Source organism: Cricetulus griseus, chromosome 6, assembly GCF_003668045.3.
Source record: "Cricetulus griseus strain 17A/GY chromosome 6, alternate assembly CriGri-PICRH-1.0, whole genome shotgun sequence".
NCBI classification, from domain to species: Eukaryota; Metazoa; Chordata; class Mammalia; order Rodentia; family Cricetidae; genus Cricetulus; species Cricetulus griseus.
Window position 1 is genome coordinate 30,211,412 of NC_048599.1, and position 23,093 is coordinate 30,234,504.

The 23,093-nt window shown below is 42.3% G+C and overlaps 2 protein-coding genes across 2 annotated transcripts; both read right to left on the reverse strand.

Moving 5' to 3' along the window:
* Positions 1-6,559: 6,559 nt before the first annotated feature.
* On the reverse strand, positions 6,560-12,007 carry LOC100767168 (cystatin-8-like). The gene is made up of 3 exons (XM_027420964.1): positions 11,780-12,007; positions 7,933-8,046; positions 6,560-6,643 (listed from the first exon to the last, which is right to left on the reverse strand). The coding sequence occupies exons 1-3, from the start codon at positions 12,005-12,007 to the stop codon at positions 6,560-6,562; spliced, it is 426 nt and encodes a 141-aa protein (XP_027276765.1).
* Positions 12,008-18,570: 6,563 nt separating this feature from the next.
* LOC100772051 (cystatin-12) lies at positions 18,571-22,587 on the reverse strand. Its single transcript, XM_027420965.2, has 3 exons — positions 22,393-22,587; positions 19,509-19,619; positions 18,571-18,651 (listed from the first exon to the last, which is right to left on the reverse strand). The coding sequence occupies exons 1-3, from the start codon at positions 22,585-22,587 to the stop codon at positions 18,571-18,573; spliced, it is 387 nt and encodes a 128-aa protein (XP_027276766.2).
* Between the last annotated feature and the right edge of the window lie 506 nt (positions 22,588-23,093).

Genomic DNA, 23,093 nt, shown 5'->3' on the forward strand with positions numbered 1-23,093 from the left:
GAGTTTGAGACCAGCCCGATCTACAAGAGATAGTTCCAGGACAGCCTCCAAAGCCTCAGAGAAACCCATCTCAAAAAAAAAGTAGATTCAATAATCTACATTTTTATTCTATAACATTTTATATATCCTATTTCTTTTCAGAAAACAATCCTTGATCTGACCTCCCTTGCCTAGTTTTTTTTTCTCTTACTATGATCAAAAATAATTTGTAACAAACCTCTCTAATTGATGACAAATAACCCACAATATGATAAAAAAAAAAACAATCTGTCCCATCTCTTGGGAATATAAGCATTGTGTTCTCTAGACTTCCTCCTATTGGCTGGGGGTGATGGCATCTCTAGAGGACCCTTGTATAAAACACCACTAGCCAAAGAAACTTGGGCAAGAAAGGATTTGTTTGGCTTACGCTTCCACAATACTGTTCATCTTTGAACGAAGTCAGGACAGGAACACAAATAGGGCAGGAACCTGAAGGCAGGAGCTGATGCAGAGGCCATGTAGGGATGCAGCTTACTCCCTTACTCTCTATGGCATGTTCAGCATGGTATTTTATAGAACCTAGGATCACCAGCCAAGGGATACACTACCCACAATGGACTGGGCCTTCTCCATCAATCACTAATTAGGAAAATGTCCTACAGTTGAATCTCATGAAGCATTTTACCTATTAATTCCGACGACGACTTTAGCTTGTGTCAAGTTGACATAAAACATCCATCTTATAAGCATCTGGTCTTGGTGGACTGAGACAAAATAGCATCACTAATGTTAAACCCTGTCAGAGGGACACCATGTCGACATGGTGAGTCTACAGTATGATGAATCTAAGGTGGAGCCAGGGCCCTGACGTTCTCTTTCTTAGTTTCTATCTACCAGCCCCTGAAATTTTTGACATAAACTGAAACTTTTTCATTTTTGTGTAAAATGTGGAAAGTCAGATTTAAAAAAAAAAAAAGACCTACAGCTTTTTTTAAAAGCCAGTAACCCTGGGGAATTCCCTTCTTTGCAGATGTTCTAGTCATCTCCAGTTAAGAGCAAAGTCAAAGTTCCTGAAAAGAATTGTTTCTGTTTATTTCTACCTCTCCACATGGCTCTGTCCCATATGATGGCATCCCGTGTGTCCACACTCCACCTTGAGCCTTTCTTCATCTACAGGACCTAAGATCTTCCAGAGGCAGAGATGCTGTGCCATTTCTCAAAGAGAAAGAGGTCTCATGAAAGTTTGCCCAGTTGAGGCATAAAGTCAGTACCATTGTTTTTTGTTTTTTTTTTTTTTTTTTTTTTACTAATATTCTTAAAAGCCGTTGAGCCTGGAAAGGATAGGGTCACATCATTTATTCTCCACAGATCCATCATTTACCACTGTGTCTTCTGTTTTGTTTCTGTGAGAAAGGGTTTCTCTGTGTATCCCTGACTGTCCCGGAACTTGTTCTGTAGATCAAGCTAGCCTTGAACTCAGAGATCCACCCCCCTCTGCCTCCTGAGAGCAGAAATTAAAGGTGTGTGTCACCATGGCCTATGCACCAGTCACTTCTTAAAGAAGTGCTAAGCTGTAAGAGTAGAGAAGCCACAGCCAGAAACAGTGCCTAGCCCAGCATGACTCAACATGAGCACAGGAACCAGGGCTCAGGACCACCAGGCTGTCATTCAAGTCAGCTCTCTCTACAGAGAAGATTACATGATTTGTAAATCCATGTGGGTATTCAATTCAGTCATAGGACCCATCTTCATAATGGGGCAAATTCTGAGAACTTTATCTTTAGGTGATCTCATTGTTATGTGAACATTCTAGAATATACTTGCACAAATCTGGGGTTTGCTAAATCCATTACTCCAAGTAGCCTCTCAGTGCTCATAAAAGATGAGGCAATCAGATGTGTGAAGATGCTGTCTATGTCATATGCCAGGCTGTTTTACATAAATTTCCTTTTAACAGATAGGAGGACACTCTGAAGTAATGGTCAGGTCTACTAAATACAGAAGCCACTAGCAATGATTCACCACCGTTTACCAAGTACACACAGCAATGGTAATGTTGATGTTTCCACCCCAGCCAGCATCATCACAAACATGAGTGTAATGAGCATGTGCTGTGACAAGGTTCTGAAAGGCCATGGCATCACCAGGCAGGAGAAAATTTTCAGCTCCATTAAAGTGTTAAGAGACTACCACCCTATGTGGGGGTTCTTCTGTATCCATGAACATCCTTATGCGATGCATTACTAGACTCTGACTAGTTCATTATCCTAGCTAGACTCAGAATCTTGCTACAGAGCTTGGTGAATTAGGAAAGATCCTCAGACATTGTCATTTCATCATGAATTTCCTTCAGTGGAAGAAAGCAAGAGGGTCAGGAGGGGTCCCCTCCTAGGACTTGAGAATAATCTTTGACATGCAAACTGGGTCTTGTCTTGAGGGTAGAGCTTTCCTCACAGGGTCAAGTTCTCAGCTCTGGACAGAATCCAGTATCCCTTTTAATGCATGAACAAAATGAGGCTGCAAGAGGATGTGGAGAAGCCCTCCAGCCTACCTGCAGAGGGCACTGGTATAAATCAGCAGGTATGTGGTAATTTACATGAGCACTGACTTTTTATATATAAATTTTTATTTAAATTAGAAACAATCTTATTTTAGATATCAATCCCAGTTTCCTCTCCCTCCCAGCCTCCCATGCCCCCCTCAGACTCCCCCATCCACTCCTCAGGGAGGGTGAGGGCTTCCATGGAGCACTGACTTCTGTGAGGCAGGGCCCTGAGGTTTCTGGCTATGAGAATAGGCAAGGTTCTAAAAACAAGGCATGCTGGTTCCCTACAAGATGAAGTAAATCTGTCAGAAAGCTTGGGGTGTGGAGGGTTGTGTGTGTCAACAGGGCTGTGGGGTAAAAAAAAAGGGGGGGCTCTGCATAATTACCTTGTAGTGAACAACTTTCTGACACTGGCCCCAGATTTGCATTCCAAGTAAGAATGTTGGAAGGGTTAGGAATCCAACTATAGGAGCCATTGGTCAGGACCCTCCCCATCATCCAGTCAGAATCTTCTGTTCTTGGGCCAGCATCTTTACAAGTCTCTGTTTTGCCCTAGACCTTGGCCTACTTGTACATTGTAACAAACTGTCAGCTCAAGAACAAAAGTGATTACAAATTTCAAATTTTTGATGGGACAAGGACTACTGTAGTGATGGAAGGAGATAGCAGAAACCAAGATTCTTTTTCTGCCCCTTCTGCCATCTGTCCCCATTGCCCTGACCAATTGTATCAGTAACTCACAGGTGCAAGCATACCCACAGCCCAGACTCAGAACCCCACTATCTCCTGAAAGACACCAGAAGCTGCTCAGTAACTCACTCCCAACCCTCCCTGAGCCTATTTTCCCACCTGAGGTATGCTGCTACTGAAAGATGCCAGGGAGATTTAGGTATTGAGTTACTTGGTACAAACCTTGAAACTAAGAACAGAATTGGGACTGTATCCCATGTCTTGTCTGCTGACTTGGGGTTAGCTTTTGAGGGGTTTGAGGCCTAGAGACACAAAAATGGTATCCTTGAGGTTCCTGCAGAAGGATCAGATTTTACTTCCCATGGGTCAATGTAACTCTCATCACTAGGCCAAGATGCAAAACTCCTTCTCTTTGTGCTCTAACATGGTGGAGAAAAACAGTCATCAACTAAGTCCCCTCAGAAAGTTTTCTGTGCTGCTAAGGAGGTGTCAAAAGGGTGCTCTCCCTCCCTTCATCCACCATGCTGCAGTGTCCCAATCTTTGGGCCCTCCATTTTGTTAAACTCCTGGGCCTCCAGACCTTGAAGAGATGCAACAGAGCAGGCAGGAAGAATGACCCTGACACATATCAGGGGCTCATGGGTGCATGCATCCATGCTTGTGTTTGTGATGTCTCTGCACAGGAGATTCTAATCCCAGATAAGGAACTTTTCTTGGTGAGTGGGCCATAATTTAGGAACAGATAAATGTGGCAAGTGTTTGGTGAAAACGATGGAGCATCTAGGCTGGGTGGCAGCACAAAGCATGTTTCATAGGAGGGGCTGTCTGGGCACTGAGAGTCACCCTTCCCTTCCTGACAGTGCTCATCCATAGCAGAGAATGTAAATGAGGGAAGGGCCTCAGAGCCACTCCTGCCAGCCCCACAAGCCGTCAAGGCTACAGTTCATCCAAAGGAAGGCTGGTGAAGTAGAGCAAAGGCTTCTTTTGGCTAGGACTGTTAAGTCCAAGAAAATATCAAGTAATTTAGAAAACAAAGAAAGTGTACTGAACATGGAGAAATAATGTTGTAATTCAAATCCACTCTATAATCTTTAGTTACCAGAGAATGGAGCTTTGTTTTGGGGTTTTCATTTTCAGCACACTAACATGATTGGCAGGGGCTGATGTGGATGACATACTGGCTAGGGACACACAGACCATTTAGACTTGCTATATCTACATGTCTATTTTGCTCACAGGTTCTAAGGACTGGAATATAGACATTTTGGAGCCATTGTTCTGCCTCAACTCCCATTGTAAAGATATAGGGGAGAACACATGCCAGGAAAGGACACCAGGAGTCTGTGAATACAACTGCTGTGATGTGAGCTATAGTCCCTCAGTGAGAAATACCCTAACCCCTACTTCAATTGACCCAGTGCCCATCCCTGCTGCCCCATAGACAACACTGGCCAAGTGTATCATAGACCAAAGCTTTGGCCACCATTTTAGTGGAGTTTATACATCATGGATTCCTGAGACCCACAGCTGCTGCACAGTAAGAGCCATGAGACCAGCACAGTTCAATACCCCAGTGGAAATTAAAATCTAGGCTCATGTCAGATGATAGGCATGGCTCATTTGTGAGACAACACACACACACACACACACACACACACACACACACACACACACACACACACACACACTTATGATTCTGGAGCACAGAAGAATACAGTACAAATATAAATGACTTAATATGTAAATAATATTTTAAACTCATCTTAAATACAAAAGCAGACAAACCAAGATTTTAATGTATTAAGGAGTAAAAGACATTCAAAGAAAAAACTGGCTCTTTTTTTTTAAATCCAGAGTCCAGTTGATAGTTCAACAAGATGGCTTTGAAAATGCAAACTGGCTTCCCTTACATTTGCCATGTTTCAGGCCAGAATTTTCTTTTGCTTCTTGGTTGCAGAGAGCCAGGAAGTCAGAATATGTTGAGGTTGGGGTAGAACAACCTCCTCCACTGAGCCACAGGTTAGTCCCAGAGTTTTGCCCCATGGAACTTCAAGAGGCATCAGTACCCCTGACTCAAGCTCTACTATAGAACTAGCGTAATGGAAAAATCTTAGTATTAGTACAAAAACAGACAGGTTGACCAATGGAATTGAATCAAAGACCCTGATATTAATCCATACATCTTTGAACACCTGATTTTTGACAAAGAAGCTAAAATTATACAATGGAAAAAGAAAGCATCTTCAACATTTATTTTTTTAAATAGTGGCAAAATATATTTAACACAAAATTTATTATCTTAACTATTTTAAATGTACAGTTCAGCAGTGTCAAGGAAAGTAACATTGGTAACATTGTTAACTTCTTCGTTTCACAAAACTGGAATTCTTTATTCTGCATTAGACACATAGGTTTTTTTTTTTAAAAAAAAGGTTTATTTCTGGTTATAAGTGTTTTGCCTGAGTGTGTGTGTGTGTGTGTGTGTGTGTGTGTGTGTGTGTGTGTGTGTGTGTGTATGCTGCACATGCATATCTGTGGCCTACAGAAGCCAGAAGAGGGTGTTTGATTCCCTGGGCCTGAGGTTTAGATGGTTTTGTGAGCTGTCATGTGTGTCCTGGGAATCAAAGTTAGGGCCTCTGAAAGAGTAGGAAATACTCTTAACTATTGAACCATCTCTCCAGCCCCAACATGATTACTTTCTGCCAAGGAATTCTACCTCTTGCCATCATCCATGCTTATCCACTTCTAGCTTCATCCCCTCCTTCTTGCATTCCCTGGCTCTTCTCTGTTGTATTCTTCTCACATATAGATGCTTACACATGAGTGTGTGCACACCAATACATTCAGAAAACACAGTTCACTTTTTTCTCTTGCTTTCTCTTTCTGACAGTTTCTCACATGGACAGAAGAACAAAAGGCCCCCAATTCACAAATCACTTCCCCCAGGGATGGACTCCTCCTCCTTACATGGTGACATCCCATCTGGAACTCTTAGACAGGAAGGTCCAGTGAGGCATCTAGAAGAAATCATTTGAACAATACCCACCAGGTTCAGATCTTTTTAAGGGATTATTATCCAATCACAATGTATTTCTCCTTCAATTGGCAATTGGGAACAAAAGTAGCCCACACTCTGGTGGAGCCTCAAGCTGACTACAGGTGAAGGTCCATCTTGGGTACCAGGGCAGAGTTCATATTTCACCCCTTCCTAACATTGTGAAACAAATAAAAAAGAAAGGGAGGCACACATGAAGGAAGTGTTGGTGACAGCCTGGAAGGATGTTGGTCTTTTATCATGGAGAAAGGCAGACCCAGAAGTGGGAGGGATGCACCAAGACACCCTTAGATATCTTTACATTCTTTGCTCAACAGGATGAACTCGCCATTCCAGGGAAGTGCTCCAACCAAAAAGCTGCAATTTTCTTTCTGAAAAAGACAGCAACAATGAACATCAGTAGTATGTCAAAGGGAGAACTACCCTGCTGTTAGGCATCAGCCTAGAAATATCCTAGAATACAGGTCACCAACTCTCCTAAAACTCCCAGGTGCCCAGCAGAAAATATAAACCTAAAACCACAATCTGCCAAACAACAGTGAATGACAAATCAGATATATGATGTGACATTAGGACACACTCAAGGCTGACATGATTGTCCTAGTGAGTACCTACTATCGCCTGGAGATGATATCCCTTTTTTAAATTGAGTGTGCAGAGACAACTTAAGTCAAACACAATAGGACCCACTCTTTTCATTTTCCTGGCAAATTTGTTTGGTATATACAGTTGAGACTCTCAAAATGGCCCCTGGGAACTTTCTCAGAATGAAAATCCTACTGAATCAAAAACTACAGGTGAGACCCAACCATCTTCAGGTGGAGCCTCATGTGATGCTGGTGTCTTTTCATCTTGGAGAACCATCCGTGTAAAGAAAGGAAAGAAAATACCTCTACAGAACCAGGCCCTTCACCAACCTCAGCTTCACTGGGAAATGAATAGTCTCGGGTTCCCCACTGACTTGGAGATCAAGCAGCACAGGCTTTGGCCAAAAACCTCTTAACCCAGCAAATCATGGCATAGGCTACTCCCTATCCTTCATAGAAGCCCTTGCTTAAACCCAGCTCTTATCAACTAAAAGCCCAGGAAGCTATAAGCCAAAAGCTCTCTAAGAAGTTCTCAGCTGATACACAAATAATAATGGGAAAATGAATACTATAGCTTCCTCATCTACAAGGTAACCCAAGTCTGAGATGGGCTATGCTTGAAAGCTGTCTGGTCTAGATATTGTCTAATCTCCAATACCTGGAATAGGCCTGCTGCAGGTGACTTGTCCCTGTAATCTGTAAATTTAGATGGGTGCACCAACAGACTTCCTTTGTGCCTCCACAGGCATGAATGATTCACCTAACCATCCAGGCAATCTAGTCTCAGTCCAAAATGACAGACTTTCAGCGACCATGTCAATAGTTTCTCCTGCCTCAAAAGTCCAGAGTTGATGGAAGCCTTGGAGTGGGAGTGGCCTTGATGATACCCTGCATCTTCTACTCTGGGGACAGCAAAGCAGACCATATGGGACTCCAAATAAGCACTCCAGACCTCCTAGAGTCTGGGCACCCTAAGATTTTCCAACTACCTAGCAGTCTTGATAACCCTATATGGGAGTTGATAACCCTAGAAGTCACTTAGGGTTGTCATAGATGGCTCATTCATCACTCACCTTTTCCAGTTTGGAGTTTTTTTGAGTGACACAGTTTTCAGTATTGTTTAAAGGCTTTTTGCAATTGCTTCGGGAGATCTGAACATCAATGTGGTATTCCATTCGGTCTGTGATCTGTCAATGAACAGTGATGCAATTTTAATTAAAAATGTTTTGGTATAACTCCCAAATGCTTTGCTATGTACAGACCTTGGTAAGGTTGAATTTGATTTTTGCAGTGCTCTAATCATTAGCAAAACTGACTCTGGCCTGTGTTAGAGGGATGAAGCTGGTCACAGATCATCATCACCAGCAGAGCTATACACTGGATTTTGAAGTTAGTGATGGACTTAGAGAAAGCTGAGAATACTGTGGAATAGGTTGTCCTATTTATGCAATCCTCATCCAGAAACCTGAAATCAGAAATACTCTAAAATATGAAACTTTTAGAGCATCAACATGATGCCATGAGTAGAAAATTATGCACCTGACCTTATGCCACAGGTCACAGTCAAGACACAAGCACACCCTCTAAATTTTTATTTTATGCCCATAGATTAACATGGCTCACCACCTGGGCCAGAGGTGCTTCTGTTTACAGAGACCCATACTGGTCAAAGTTCTGAGAATAAATGGTTCTTCAGTGATCAGCCCTAAACAGGACATCTACATCACTCCTGCAGAAGCTTAGGGAACATTGTAGAAGAAAGCACAGAAAGACTGTGAGTGCCAGGGGATAAAGAGGGGAGCTATGAGGTATTGTCTTCTGGATGTGACCCAGCTATTATGCTCTTGAACCCACAGCGGTAGAAAACCAACACAAGACTAAGTCCGTCATCATTCCATAGTGAAAAGGGGAAGCTTATGAGGCCCCACCCCTCCCTGGAGAGCTAGGGGCAGTTAATGGCTGCTGAAAGAGGAAAATTATATTCCCGTGGTGTAGCTTCTGTTAAGTTGCCTTTGCTTCAGTAAGTAACTCCGCACCTATGTTTATTAAAGTAAGACTCAAAAACCAAACAGAGATGAAGAATAGGATGGGTATTGGAAAGGGCTAAAAATGATAATTGATAATGAGGGATATGATCAAAGTTATAGATAGATAGATAGATAGATAGATAGATGCATATATGAGATTGTAAAACAATAAACATGTAATTACCTTAAGGATATGTACATGGGACATAAGGAATTTTGTCTTTAGATTTAGAACCTATCTCTAAATTATCCCCTTATGTGTATTCAAATATTAAAGAATCCAAAATGACTTGAAATGCATCCTGTCCCCAGCATTTTAGGTAAGAGCCTCTCAATCTGCAATGGTTTTTGTAGACTTTCATCATGCTGGCTCTGCTAGGCTTTAATTTTAAAGTCTCTACAGAGGGAGAATTCAGTGAATCTTTGGTCCTCCAGAGTAAGGCTGTCACTTCCTTTATATTTTCAAGTACACAGAAGGCACAGAAAGATTCAGTATGTATCTAGCAGTTTATCCAGGTTTCTAAAGGAAGACTCGAAGCATGGGGATCATGTCATAGGCCCATCAGGCTCACCAATCTACCATCTCAGTAAGCCAGCCAGGAAAGGTGAGGCCTTTCTGCTTGAGGCCACAAAGAAAGGAGAATATACACCAGGAGACTCGACCATGTTGTCATGTGAACATCCTGACTGTATCCCCACAAGCTCTTTCTATAAATAAGTTAACCAGGATGCTATTTTTTAAATTCAAATTTGGGAACTAGGGACATAGCACAGTAACAGAAGGCATGGGTAGGTCATCATGAAGATGCTTGGTTCAACCACCCAATGCAATATCACCAACCACAACACTAACAGCAAAAAAAAGGACAACCTTGAAACTCAAATTTGATCACAAGAGTCTTAAGTGCTCCCTAACCTAAATATTTGTGTTTTCCTACAACACACTGAAAATCTTAGCCCTCCCTTAAGGCCAAACATGGCATGGTGCCATGCTGGCAGCCTTACAGAAGGAATTAAAATGCCTGGCTGCACTTTCCCACCCTCGCATCCCTGATCCTTCCTGCTGTCGTCTTGTAACAGATGCTATCAGTATTGTTCCCAAACCTAGTGCCAGTCCCTCTGATTCTTGCCTGAGACTTTTTGCTTCTAGCAGAAACCAAGAGCTCCTAGGCCAGTTCTAAACCATGGGCAGAGTGGGCTGGTAGATAGGCAAACCACCCAGAGGATGGCCCAGCTTGAGTGTACTCTGTATGTCTTCCCAGGGTCACAAGACCAACTCTATCAGTCTCACCCTGGGTCAGCCACCTTTGACTGTCATGTCTCTTTTCCCTTCCACCTTTCCAGTGATGCCTGGGATGGCCTCCAAAATATAACACCTGCTCTTAAATCCTACCAACATGCTCTGCTTCCAAGGAAATGCATGCACCCCTCAACAGCCTCCCCACACCTTTAACTTCTGCTCTGGCAACAAGGTCATTCCTGAGAAAGTGACAGTTCTTGCCATTGATATGTACTGGCATCATCTAGAAGAGTTGATCACTGACTGAGACCTGGATACCACCCAGAACCTCATTTTATTAGTACATTTGGTCTGTTTTGTAGGACATTTACTCATTCTACATGTGGAAAACATTGTCTAATGAAGACTTCCCCTGACATTCTGCTCCCCCATGCTGCACCACAACATAAAATATAACTTCTAATTCCTAGGTGAGTGGTTTTCTTTTCAGTTGGACTTCTGGCTCCCTATGGTTGAAAGAATGCTGTCCGTTTCACCATTCCCCTTACAGGAACTAAGACAAAAAATGGCTTATGAGAAATTTACTGCTAGTAACTACACATGCTACATGAGCACAAGAGAACCAGAGGCTGTAAAAGAGGAATTGTGGAGTATGACCAATCAATAACTAATACTACATCATCAACATCATATCCTAGAAATAGAATGTTTATGACATGTTTCCTGAAACATGGGGGGGGGTGGTATGAGTTCTGATAACAGTGACATCGCTGTTGAAAATCTCTCCAATTCAATCATACCACCAACCAACTGAGGTTTCAATTTTCAATTCCTGAATTGCAACAATGGGGATGGGTGTGGAGGTGAAGCTTATACTAAAGAGAACAATAAGAACTGCTGTATTGGGAACTCCAGGAAGCACTGTGCCCATTGGATTTCATACAAACAATGTTCCTTAGAACTGGGCAGTGCATGACTCTGTGAAAAGGGACACACCCTTATGTTAAAATCAGAATGTTGTCACTTCTACTAAACGCACATTGAGTTAAAACATTAACACACATAGATCAGCAGCTCAAAGCACATAGTGCTCTTGTAGAGGACCTAATTTCATTTCCCAGAATCCTGTGTGATTCACAACTGCCATAACTCCAGATTCAGGGTTTCCAATGTCCTCTTCTATCCATCATAGGCAACTGCACACTCCCCAAACACATGCATGCATGTACTTAATTAAAAATCAATTTAAAACTTAAAATTAAATAATCCAGGACACTCTAGCAATTAACCCAATACAGGTACATGTCCCTCTGTATAAGCCCACATTCCCTGGTTTGTGGAGCACTTGTCTGTGGCAGCATTGTTGCAAAATATTCCTGGTGTTTTGTTTTTCCTCCTAATCTCAATAAACACAAGAACATTCGATTTGAAGTTCAGAGTTAATAGGCTAATGTAAGTGACTAGAACCTGAGCCCAGCATTTGTGGGAAGTGCCATGTGAGTTTATTGCTTTTGTCACTGCAAATATGTGCATAAATCACACAATTAGGATTGTGCTGATAACTTTTATTCTCATTTGTCTACTCTCTCAACCTGACCTCCACCTGTGCCACCATATGTAAATAAATGACCTGCTAGAATGGAACTTTCTTACCTGAAGCTTAGCATGCAGTGTCTTGTCCACGAGGAAGACATACTTGTCCTCACTTCCCTTGTTGTATTCTTTCATAGCAAACCATACACACTGCTTCACATTGGCATTCGAGGTATTGATGGAATCAAAGAACCTTGACACCACTTCATTCTTGGATTGATCCACACCAACTGCCAGAGCCACTGGAATAATGAGGGTGAACATGGAGAGCCACAAGTGTTTTGTCATGGTCTCTCAGTCAAAAGGCACAACAAGAGCTGTGTCCTCCACGTCCTCTTGGAGCTTGAGCTGCAATGGAGCAGCCACAGATGTCTCTGTAGGTCTGTCAAACTAAGTAACACACAGAAAGGTTCTCTGAAGACTGATTATTGGTGGGGCCATGAGAATTGCCGAGAGGCTTAAGGCTCTTGCTGCTGAATATAAAAACCTAAGTTCAATCCTGGGACCTACGTGGTGGAAGCAACTCCTACAAGTTACCCTCTAACTTCTACGAGCATGTTGTGACATATGTGATACACACACACACACACACACACACACACACACTAAATGTTTTTAATATTGATTGTGGGGCTGGGTAGATGCCTCAGTAGGTAAAAGCACTTGTAGTGGAAGCTTGAAGATGAAGGCTCAGATTACCAGTACCCACATAGATGCAGGGTGGGTGTCATGGCCTGTTTATAAATCCAGCATCCTGGAGGCATGGCAGACAGAAAATCAAGATAGTTAAACTAGCCAAATTCTTGAGCTCTTAATACATAAGGCAGACAATGACTGAGAAAATATCTGATGTCAACCTCTTGCCACCACACATATAAGCACACAGGTGCACAAGTAACACACACACACACACACACACACACACACAAAAAAAATATGCATATACATATGTCACCCCCTCATACACATTCAAAACATCCTTATTATATATACTTGGTAGTGGCAGAGCCTTGCAATGGAAAAACTGTGTTCCTCAAAAAGCAGTGAGCATATTCATGGTGACTGAAATAAGAAAGAAGGACTTTATCAGACTTTGGAAATGAAGCTGTAGTTGCAAGAATCAGTAATGAGGATAGCATCGGTCCAAGGTTAAATACACAATAGTGGGTAGCTGTCCTTGCAAGTGTATCTTCTGTGGAAGGCTGAATGGCTTTTGGGTAAGATTATGGTCCCAGCAGAATCTTTGAGAACCGTTTTTGTTATCAGGCACACAGTTACAAGTTCAACCTCCCCATCAGAGCTTCCAGCTTTGTTCCATTTATGGATCTGGTTAAGGCTTCAACAAAATGACTCCATTTCACTTCTGATAAATTTTTCAGTTTAAGGATCTTAGAAAAACCCACCTTCTCAGCATCAGTATAGCCAGATTCAAGACATGGCTCTTTGGGACACCCTTGTGAGCCACCTGTCTCCTTGTCTTAAAAAAATCTGCCAATAGCACCTCCAGTTAAAGGGGTTCTGCCACTGGCCTTTGCCTCTTGCCTCCATCCTGAGTACAATCCATTCATCTAGAGAAGCTTCCCCTCCAGCAGACTCTAGCATGTTTTCACATGGCCCCATGCCTGCCACCACCTGCTGTATCCTGTAAGCTAGAACTATAAAAACTTATGTCCCCAATGTTCTCTGGCCCTACTCCTCTATGACTGTCCAACCTGCTCGTCCTGCTGGAATTCTTCCTCACTCTGGCCACTCCAGCTTGTGGTTCTTCTGGGTCTCTGACACTCTCAGTTCACACTTATGTTCTGGCCAAGCAGCACTCTAAAGCCTGGAGGCCCAGGCCCTACACAGAGGCCATGCTTTGTGATGCAATATAACACTTGTGACCATGCCACATAGCAGCATCCCTTATCTGTTCATCCTCTAGCCTTTGGCTCCAAGCAGCCAGAGTACTGAAGATACCAGGCAAGCACCTTCCATGTGGGGAATCCATGTTCCTACTTTGCCTACCTCAGCCTATCAGATGTCTGGCCCCTCAGCTCTATGTGCTTGGGCCAACAGCTTCTCCTTCCACTGTTCTACCAGACCTGGGCCTGAGAGGGAGGAGGCAGGCTGTAGATCCTGCTTTTCTGTGAAGGTCCCAAATTCATGCTAGCAAATTCCTGGAGGAACAGCAAAGTGAGTATTCACCCCAGGCTGCAAAGACTAATAGTCTTTTGACAATGCAGTACAGGCAGCTTGTGAAACACTGTTTTTAAGCTCTCTTCCACTGGATAACTTAGTGGCTTCTCCTTCTCCACTGTGTCTAAGAGTCCTGTACTGAATGCTTCTTAGGTATCTTTGAGAAATCACACAAAGAACTAGATGGGGAATTGTTTACAAGAGCTGCACAGAAATAAAAAATTTAGTATTCATTGCCAGATCTCTAATCACTAAGAGTATGTTCCTGGTTTTTCAAATTTTACTCTGTATAAAGAGCATATAAAGAGATCTAGAGATCTCTCAGCAGTTAAGAGCACTTATTGAAAACCCAGGTTCAGTTCCCAGACACCACATGGTGGCTCACAACTGTAACACTAATCCCAAGGGATCCCATACCCTCTTCTGACCAGGCATACATGTGGTGCACAGAAATACATTCACTCAAGACATTCAAACACATAAAATAATAAATTAGTAAATCTAGAAGAATTGAAGCAATTAGGGAAGTAAGTCCTGGCACCCCAAATAAAATCAGAGGGCCTGGAAGTAGGGTCAAAAAACTAGGTTTCAAATTTCCCCAGTGGTGTCAATGTGCTGTCAACTTTGAGAACTGGTAGAGTGCACCTTATTTTGGGGGTGTCAATATGAGCCCAAAGTCCTGCAGACCATGTTCAAATGCAAACACTAATTTGTGGATCAGGAGCCAGGCCTGGTATTCTGCATTTCAGATCACAGTTTGAGTAGGAAGATAATGACTTGTGACAATCCTCAACCTCTTACCTCCAGCCTAATTATACTTTCCCACTTGTCTATAAGAACAATTATTAACTTGATTTCTTCCATATCATTTGTATTATTCCCAAGACTAGTCATGTTTCTCACAGTATGGCTTCTGCTGCTAATGTCTCATTCATTTAAGCCATTTCCTAAATGTAATCTTTGTCCTTTATAAATTAATTTCAAAAACCATAGATGAATTAATAGAAACATTAATGTTTGTTTTTAAATATACAGAGTAAGTCTGCTGTCCAACATACTTTCCACCTTATAAATTTATTTGTATTTTATTTTTGTTAATCTTTTCCATTGAACTTATGATTTTTAAAATAATATTTATTTTTTTATATCTAATTATGCATACAATATATTTTGATCTTATCCATCACACATCTCAGTTCCTATTTCCACCAAGCCATCTTACTTCCTGTCTGTCTGTACAGACCTCCAGATCTCTATGGTTAGCTAGTGGCAAGCTCCATTCGCTGATCTCTAGACAGGCTTTATTTGTACAAGCAAGCTATCACCACAATCCACCTCCATTATATCCTTTCAAGTCACCTGGAACCCATAAATCTATCTCCTCCCAACATCATACCATCTTATATCATTATTATCATCACTATTAATCCCCTAAGTCCATTTGATGCTCATCACATATTAATTGATGTGAGGCCACCCACTGGGACAGAGGCAACCTACCAACAGCCACATCCCCAAAGAAAACTTAAAATTTTTATGTGGACAAATTTATCTACATCTTTCTTTGTAGCTTCTAGCTTTTGTGACATATATTAAACTGTCTTCTTGGCTTAAAAAATTAACTCTTTGGTTTCATTCATATTTAAATAATTTATCAGATTATCAAATATACTCTCAATATACTTTTGAGATTGTAAGCTGGTACAATTATTTTGGAAAGCAACTTAACAAAATACAATAAACCCCTAAAATCGTCCATGTTGTCAATATTTGTCTCAATGATGCCAATTCAAGTCATGAAGCAAAAATTTTTGGAAGTCTGGCAACCATCACCCCTACACACAATTTACCTATTTCCCTCTGTGATGTGAGAAACTGTCATCTAGACCAGTGTCAACCTTCCTAATATTGTGACCCTTTAATACAGTTCCTTATGTTGTGGGGATCCCAGCCACAAATTATTTCTGTTGCTGCTTCATAACTAATTTTACTACTGTTATAAATCATAATGTAAATACTTTTGGAGACAGAGGTTTGCAAAAGGAGTCATGGCCCACAGGTTAAGAATCACTGAGCTTGGCATTCAGTAAAAATCCTGAACACAACACACTGTTATTTATTGCAGTGTTCATGTTTGGCACAGAATCAGTGATCTCTGGATATGTTCATCTTACAGAACCACTTTGGATCTTTGACTTACAACTCTCCATTTTCTGTCCCTTCCCCTACTACACGTGTGTCTTCATTACTTTTTGTAATTGTTGTGGCAAAACCACGACCAAGGCACCTTATTAAAAGATGCATTTAATTTGGGGGCTCATGGTTCCAGATGGATAGAATCCATGATCATGGAGTAAAGCATGGTAGCAAGAAAGCAGGCATGGCACTGGAGTAGTAACTGAGAGCTTACAACATGTGATCCACAAACAGGAAGGAGAGAGAGAGAGAGAGAGAGAGAGAGAGAGAGAGAGAGAGAGAATGAGAGAATACATGGAACTAGGAATGACATGGGATTTTTAAATCCACAAGCCCATTCCCAGTGACACACATCCTCCAAAAAGATCACACTTCTTAATCCCTCCCAAACAGTTACACCAACTGTGAACCAAGAATTCAAGTATATGAGCCTGTGGGAGCCATTCTCATTTAAATACCACAATGGAGTAGCTGCTATCTCACTTTTATTTTTGCTTAGCATGGTGGTCCTTCAGTCTATTAATGTTGTGGCAAATGGTAGAATCTTTCTAAGACTAAATAGTATTGCTTTGTGGACCTTATTAAAGGATGCATATGTACCACATTTTCTTGGTCTGTTGACTCATTCAGACATTTCAGTTATTTCCAATTTAGCTATTATGAGTAATGTTTCAATGAGCACTGCAATACAGAATCTTTAATAGATAGTCATTTCATCTCCTTTTGGCATGTACCCAGAGGAATGGCTGCAGTGGCAAATAGTTTCAAAGCACCAATTGAAATTTAAAATAAAGCTACCATACAATTGAAGACAAGAGTGACAGATGTAGCATGTAGTAGCCCTAGCAATGAGCTCCAAGCATGGACTCAGTAAAAGTTTGCAAGAGGATCTCATTTTTCATAGTGCGAGGGCTAGGATCAGTCAAATAGGGACCACAAGCAAAACACCACTTGAAATGAACAGAGCTTGTAAGACGCTGGATTTCTTCAGAGAGCTATCTTCCAACCTTAGCCACAAAAACCAATAAACTAATGTATTGTGTAGTGGGGACTTGAGATCTACAAATTTTTTACTGTAATAGAGACAGATGTTTGTTCTAATCTCTCAAGGAAATGTAATAGGAACCAAGGAGGATTTTGTGTGTATCAAGGCAAAAAGCAATTGGCATATCATGAAAACTAGGAAGGACAGGAACCTTCCTGAAGTGTAATAAGAGTTTCTGGTGAAGGTGTCCCTGCCTAGAAGCAATGCTGGTCAGAAACAACATTGGGTCCATGGACAAGAACTCCACTCTTCAACTTTGAGAGCTCCCATAATAAGTATCCAGCAGTGTGGCCACATAGATGCAACTTCGTAATAAAAGCATGTCAGATGTTGAGGTGTTACAAATCCTAAACTTATGTCTGAAGGCCCAAAGCCAGCTGTCGTGCTATATTCAAGGAGCTGTCAGAGCTGCTTCTAAAAATGCTGTCCATGCTCACTATGACAAACTCACAGGAATGGGAAGACCAGGAAAGAATTGACTCCGCCATAGATCACTGAAATTGAGGTTTCCAGACCCAAAGTATAGGAGGAAAGATTACACAGACTTCCCATTCTGAGTATTCCTCCACATAGTACTGCCACTGTCTTCCCTACCCTGTAATGTCCTACTCTCCCACTTGCCAATCTCATGTCTCTTCAAGGCCATTCCCAGAATCTAAGAAGGGAGACTCAGTGTTACCCAGCCTAGAAGTAGCACAATGCATCTCTTGAGGCAGTCAATAGTGATGAAAGTTATAAAAGCCAAAATGGGACCTGAGTGGGAACACAGGCTTCCAGTAGCAGGTAAGAACATTGAAACTAAGATACTGTTTTGTTTTGTTTTGTTTTTTTAACTGTCATGCCTGTCACAAGAAAAGTTCTTGTCAGCAGCTATCAATTTCCACAAAGGTAGAATCTCTGTCATTTTCAGTTCCCAAGACACACACACACACACACACACACACACACACACACCATGGCCCTTTTGAAATCCTGCCGAAGAGTCACCCACTGAGATCCAGGTCCCTGAGATGAAATCAGAAAGGAATGCAGGTGGCCGCTCCCTAAAAGAATGTCTACCTTCCTTTCTGGGCACATGAATGTGGGATATGGAGAAATTATAGAATGAACGAATGAATTACATACAAGCATGAAATTATAGAAAATTAATGAATGAAACATTGAAATAAACAATGAACTAGTTCACAGAATCTACTCAACACTCTGCACCTGCAGATAGGGTGATAATAATAACAATAAAGTCACCATTGCTCATCACTGACAATGGTATCCATGACAAGTAGACAATACAGAAAACCTTAAACACTCTTGAGGCATCCATAATGTTCTGTATATGACTTTAATTACATTGGTTCTAAATAGACCTTAGACTACTGTCACCCTCAGATGAAAGGGAACTTTGGCTGCAGGTACACAGAGACCCCTGCCCCAGTTATGTATGCACACAGGTACTGTTCAAGATGGTGAACTCAGTTATCCATGCTTCAGACTCCACAATATAAGTGCAGCGTGCCTGGAAAAAAATAACAAAGCATAAATTAGAAAAAACACAATGCATCAAGGCTATCTAGATAGTAGGGACTTGATTTGTCAAAATTAAGTTTTGGAAAAGAGAGTTAAAACACGTTAATCTAGAGAAAGACTCATAAAGTTCAAAGCTCCACCATGAGAAATGATATAAGTTGCAAAATCTCCACCACCTGAGCCCACAATCTCCTGAAAAAGCATCTGGCCAGGGCCATCACCCTTCTTGAGGCATTCTGTCCTCAGAGATTCCCTAACACATATGGTGACAGATGAATTTCTACCCCTTCCCAAGGGTCCTGGAAGTTAGGGAATTCTAAACAAATTATCTGTTAGAAACTTCCCAACAGAACAGCCACACAAAGTCAACCCAAATGAGGCTACATGAAGGCTGTTAGTTGAAAGGTGAGACCACACCCTGCTAGAGTCCCTCTGATGAATAACCATCCACAAGGTCCAAGATCCCATGGATCACATGTCAGCTATAGGACAAAGGTGTCACAAGAATCATCTTTAAGACCCTAAAGGGAAAGCCTGAGTGAGCAGACTAACTAAACAGTTCTCATCCCCCTGCCCCGCCCAAATAAATGAACAGTGGAAGACTAATGGCCAAAGGGAAAGCATTCTTGGACCTTCACAGGTCTCTGAAGGCATAGAGCTTGAACCACAGAGAAGTCTACATCACAGATGAAGGCCACAGGGGAATCTGCAGGTTTTCTGTGGCTGGTCAATCTGAGCAGAGGACTGATACAGCACTGGAAGATAGGTTCCACCTGTTTACTATGGTTCCCTTCTGCATTCTTCCCCAAAAGTATGCTGATGGAAGGAATTAATTTCATCTCAAACCTTTCTCTCTCCTTGGCCTTTCTGCAATGGGCAATTGTCAATGTCTTCGTCATGTTTCTCACAAACTGTACGGCCCATCTCCAGGTCTATTAAAAATATCGAATCACCTTTCTGTCGAGAAGAAATTGTAAAACCATTAGAGTACTCACTATAAAAGCAAGCAGAAAATGTGAAAGTTCAAATAAAGCAATAAATAGCACATAACACATACCATCTTGTTTCTCTGTTGTTTTATGGGGGAGGGGTTGTTTGCTGTAGGTTTTTTTTTCTTTGGTTCTGTCATTTGGCCTTTTTAGACAAGGTCAGTATGGCCCAAGATGACATCCAACTTTCAGTCTTACTGTTCCTCAGCTTCAAAAGTGCTAGGGTTAACAGGCATGCTCTTCCACAGCCTGCCTCTTTTAAATCTGTTTTTTTTTCAAATTTTTCTTTTAATTCTACACAAAAGGTATGTCCATTTACCTAGGGATATATCTCAGTTGGAAAGTGTGTGCTTAGCATCGTCAAAGAAGAAATTTTGGTCCCCAGAGCTCCCATATATCTATTAAGCACAAGTAGGGTAAGCACTGGGTCTCCTCTCAGTCCCTTTTTCACAGGTAAATACCTACCAGTCTTATTGAAAGGGTGAGGAGTATTCAGGGTGCCACATATTCACACAATCAAATCCACAGCAAAGAACGTGGATATGGTACAGCCACACACATGACACTATGACAATGATCAAATAGTCACACAAGCAGCATCAGAGGTACCTGCTGAATAAATGATTCCTTAGCCTAGAGTAGGACAGTGGTGAGACAGCCTTCAGTGAGCAGGTAGAGCAGAAAACACACCAGCCCCTTTAAGGTGTAGCTTTCATGTAGGCGCTGAACACACAGAGCACTCATCTTGCAAGTACTTAAAAGAAGTGGCTATCCAGTATCCCCGTATTATTCTCAAAATCCTATGCAAGGTACTTCCCTAAACAGAAGTGATTAAAAACTCAAGAAATACTCAAACATGGAGGAGAAAAAAAAATCTAACCAGGAAATCCTCCCAGGGTGAAGCACATATCTCATTCAGAACACCTGGGAACTATCTGGAAAGATCACTCACGGGTTCAGGAATCCAAACAGATGGCAGCCATATGCACTCACACCAAGCACAAGGCAACATTCATACCCACTACAAACCAACAACTCACTTGATCAAGACACACAACATCACAATTGTGCCCAGAATCCATCAATAACACCTTTATACACAAGCCTCAGCTCACATCAACAACACTCACACACTTGTGTCAGACACACACTAACAGCACATAGGTACTGTCTCATACACCGAGACCTTCCATAAATGCCACACACAATGAGTTGGGCCTGGAGCCCCTGCCTGGAAGCAGCAGGAGATGATCAAATTCTAGTAAAGAGAGCACTATGACCTAGGGCCCAAGGCTGGAATCAACCTTAAGAAGTGGAATCATCAAAGGACAGGAAAGGAAGGTCATTGTATCCCTGGGCAGGAGGGAGGTTCCTAGACCAATGACTATAGATTTATGCCACAAACCTGTGACCTTCTGCAATTTCACCTGGCTCAGAGATCTTCATGTAGGGGTTGTGATTCGGGACGGGCACATGATTCCATCCAAAGGGAGAGGCAGGAAGACTGTCCTCAGTGGGAACACTTCCATTGACAGATGCTGATGCCACCCAAGTGTATCCAGTTTTTACCAACTTTATAGTCAACTTCTTTGGTGGCAGTCCCACAAGGAGGCTTCAGAGCTACACCAATGTGACATGACTACTCTGATTGCTTCATTCCTTCCTCAAATTCTCCTGTTCTGTTCTGTTCTGTTGGCAAACAAAACAGATAGCCTTCCTGCCCCTTTAGCTCCGAAAAAAACCTAGGATCCCTCCTTGGCACCACTCACTTTTCAGTCAGATCAGCACATACCACATCTGCCTCAACACCCAGTCTGTGGTGATCAGGGCACATTCTCTCTAACTAACATGGTCTGAAGCTTCTTGTCTGGTGGAAGTGTGGACCACTATACTCAGCAAGCCTTCAATGAAAAGCTTGAGGAGTGCCATCCAGTGGATTCCTAGTGCCCCCAGCTTGGCATCCTTACTGCCATGCCCTCCTGCTGCACACCTACATCTCAGTATTTCCTTCCCCAAGACACAATTCATAGAGCATAGTACATCCCACCAGGAGACTCGTGTCTCCTGAGTACGTTTGGTTCATCCTCTTCCAGAGGTCTATCTGTGACAACCTACACGTACCCCCACACACACACAGAGCCATCACTTTCTTACCTTCTTCAGCTCCCTGGACCCTATGTCACTGCACTCAGCCAGCCTGGACTACTATTTTATTCATGGATTTGGGGCCAACTTGCCTGTTGTGTCTTCACCCAGCAGTCCGAAAGAATGGATCCCTGTCTGGCTTCACAGATGACTGCCTGCCTGAACATCATCTCAGCAGTGATATCAATGTTACCAGCAACCCAGAATACATCCACAGCTTGCTGAGCAATGCCCACCTCATCCAGCTCCGCAATGTCACCCTGCAACACTTGCTGCCAACTGTCTGCTGTGTGGGGATTGGTTTCTTCTCATTACTGTGCCTGAATCTCATCTCCTGTCTCTCTGCTGTTCTGGCTTCCCTCAGTCCTAATTTGATTGCCCTCATCCTGAACTCAGATTGGGACACTAATGCTTGCTTTTTCAGAGACTGCACTCACTTTAAAATAAGCCCCAAATTCTGAGGTTTTCTAGCACCAAATTGGGTATCTTTTAACATTTACCAAATGAAAGACTTGGTTTCAACTTACTGCAAACCCAAAAGTCCCCCAGCCCTGCCAGGTACTGGAATGAATATAGGTGTCACACAGGCTGTTTACCTGATGCAGGCTTCTCCGGACTCTCAGGAACTTGTAGGCAAAATTATCATCTTGGTTTTCATTGAAGTGGAACACAACATACTCCACAGAAATGCCAAAATACTTATCATTCTTGCTGATTTCTACGAATTTGAAGCTGCAATCATGAATTCCCAGCACAATAAGCCCCACAAGTAGGAATACCTTCCACAACATGGCTGTCTTCAGTGTCTGCACCGGGAGCTGAGAATGCATTTATCGGTGGAGAGGTGACAGAGCTGCAGATGATGATGCCATCCCACAAGGCCCTGCCCACAAGAGAGAGGCCCTATGGGGCTAAAATCCCAATTTTGACTAGGGCATCTGGCCAGTGTCATCTCTACTCCTCCACCTTGTCCCTCCCTTCATCTGAAAGCAGAAGGCAGGAGAGGAGGTCACATTTTCCATACCTTGGTGACATAAGTCATAGGCTCACGAGCATTCATGCAACATACCCTTTGCCTGTACATTTCCAAGCTTGCCTCCCAAGCCTGGACACTCCCTGGAAAGAACTGATAGGAACTTTGGGATTCTAAGTCCAACTGGCTTCCTTTTACTGCTCTGAATTCCTGAACTGGCAGAGCTACAGAAACTCTCATGAGGTTAAGTATTGGGAGTTAAGAAGTCGATGTCTATGACCTTGGCGCCTCAGAGGAGCCCAGTGGGAGGGATCAGAGTCAGGA

Excerpts from the sequence above, each read along its gene's own strand:
- LOC100767168 (XM_027420964.1), bottom strand. The coding sequence starts at position 12,007 with ATGACAAAACACTTGTGGCTCTCCATGTTCACCCTCATTATTCCAGTG. Across the intron at positions 8,047-11,779 it reads CACTGCATGCTAAGCTTCAG|ATCACAGACCGAATGGAATA; the intron begins GTAAGAAAGTTC and ends GTTCATTGACAG. Across the intron at positions 6,644-7,932 it reads AAAACTCCAAACTGGAAAAG|AAAGAAAATTGCAGCTTTTT; the intron begins GTGAGTGATGAA and ends TGTCTTTTTCAG.
- LOC100772051 (XM_027420965.2), bottom strand. The coding sequence starts at position 22,587 with ATGTTGTGGAAGGTATTCCTACTTGTGGGGCTTATTGTGCTGGGAATT. Across the intron at positions 19,620-22,392 it reads TCCGGAGAAGCCTGCATCAG|AAAGGTGATTCGATATTTTT; the intron begins GTAAACAGCCTG and ends TCTTCTCGACAG. Across the intron at positions 18,652-19,508 it reads AAGGCCAAGGAGAGAGAAAG|GCACGCTGCACTTATATTGT; the intron begins GTTTGAGATGAA and ends ATTTTTTTCCAG.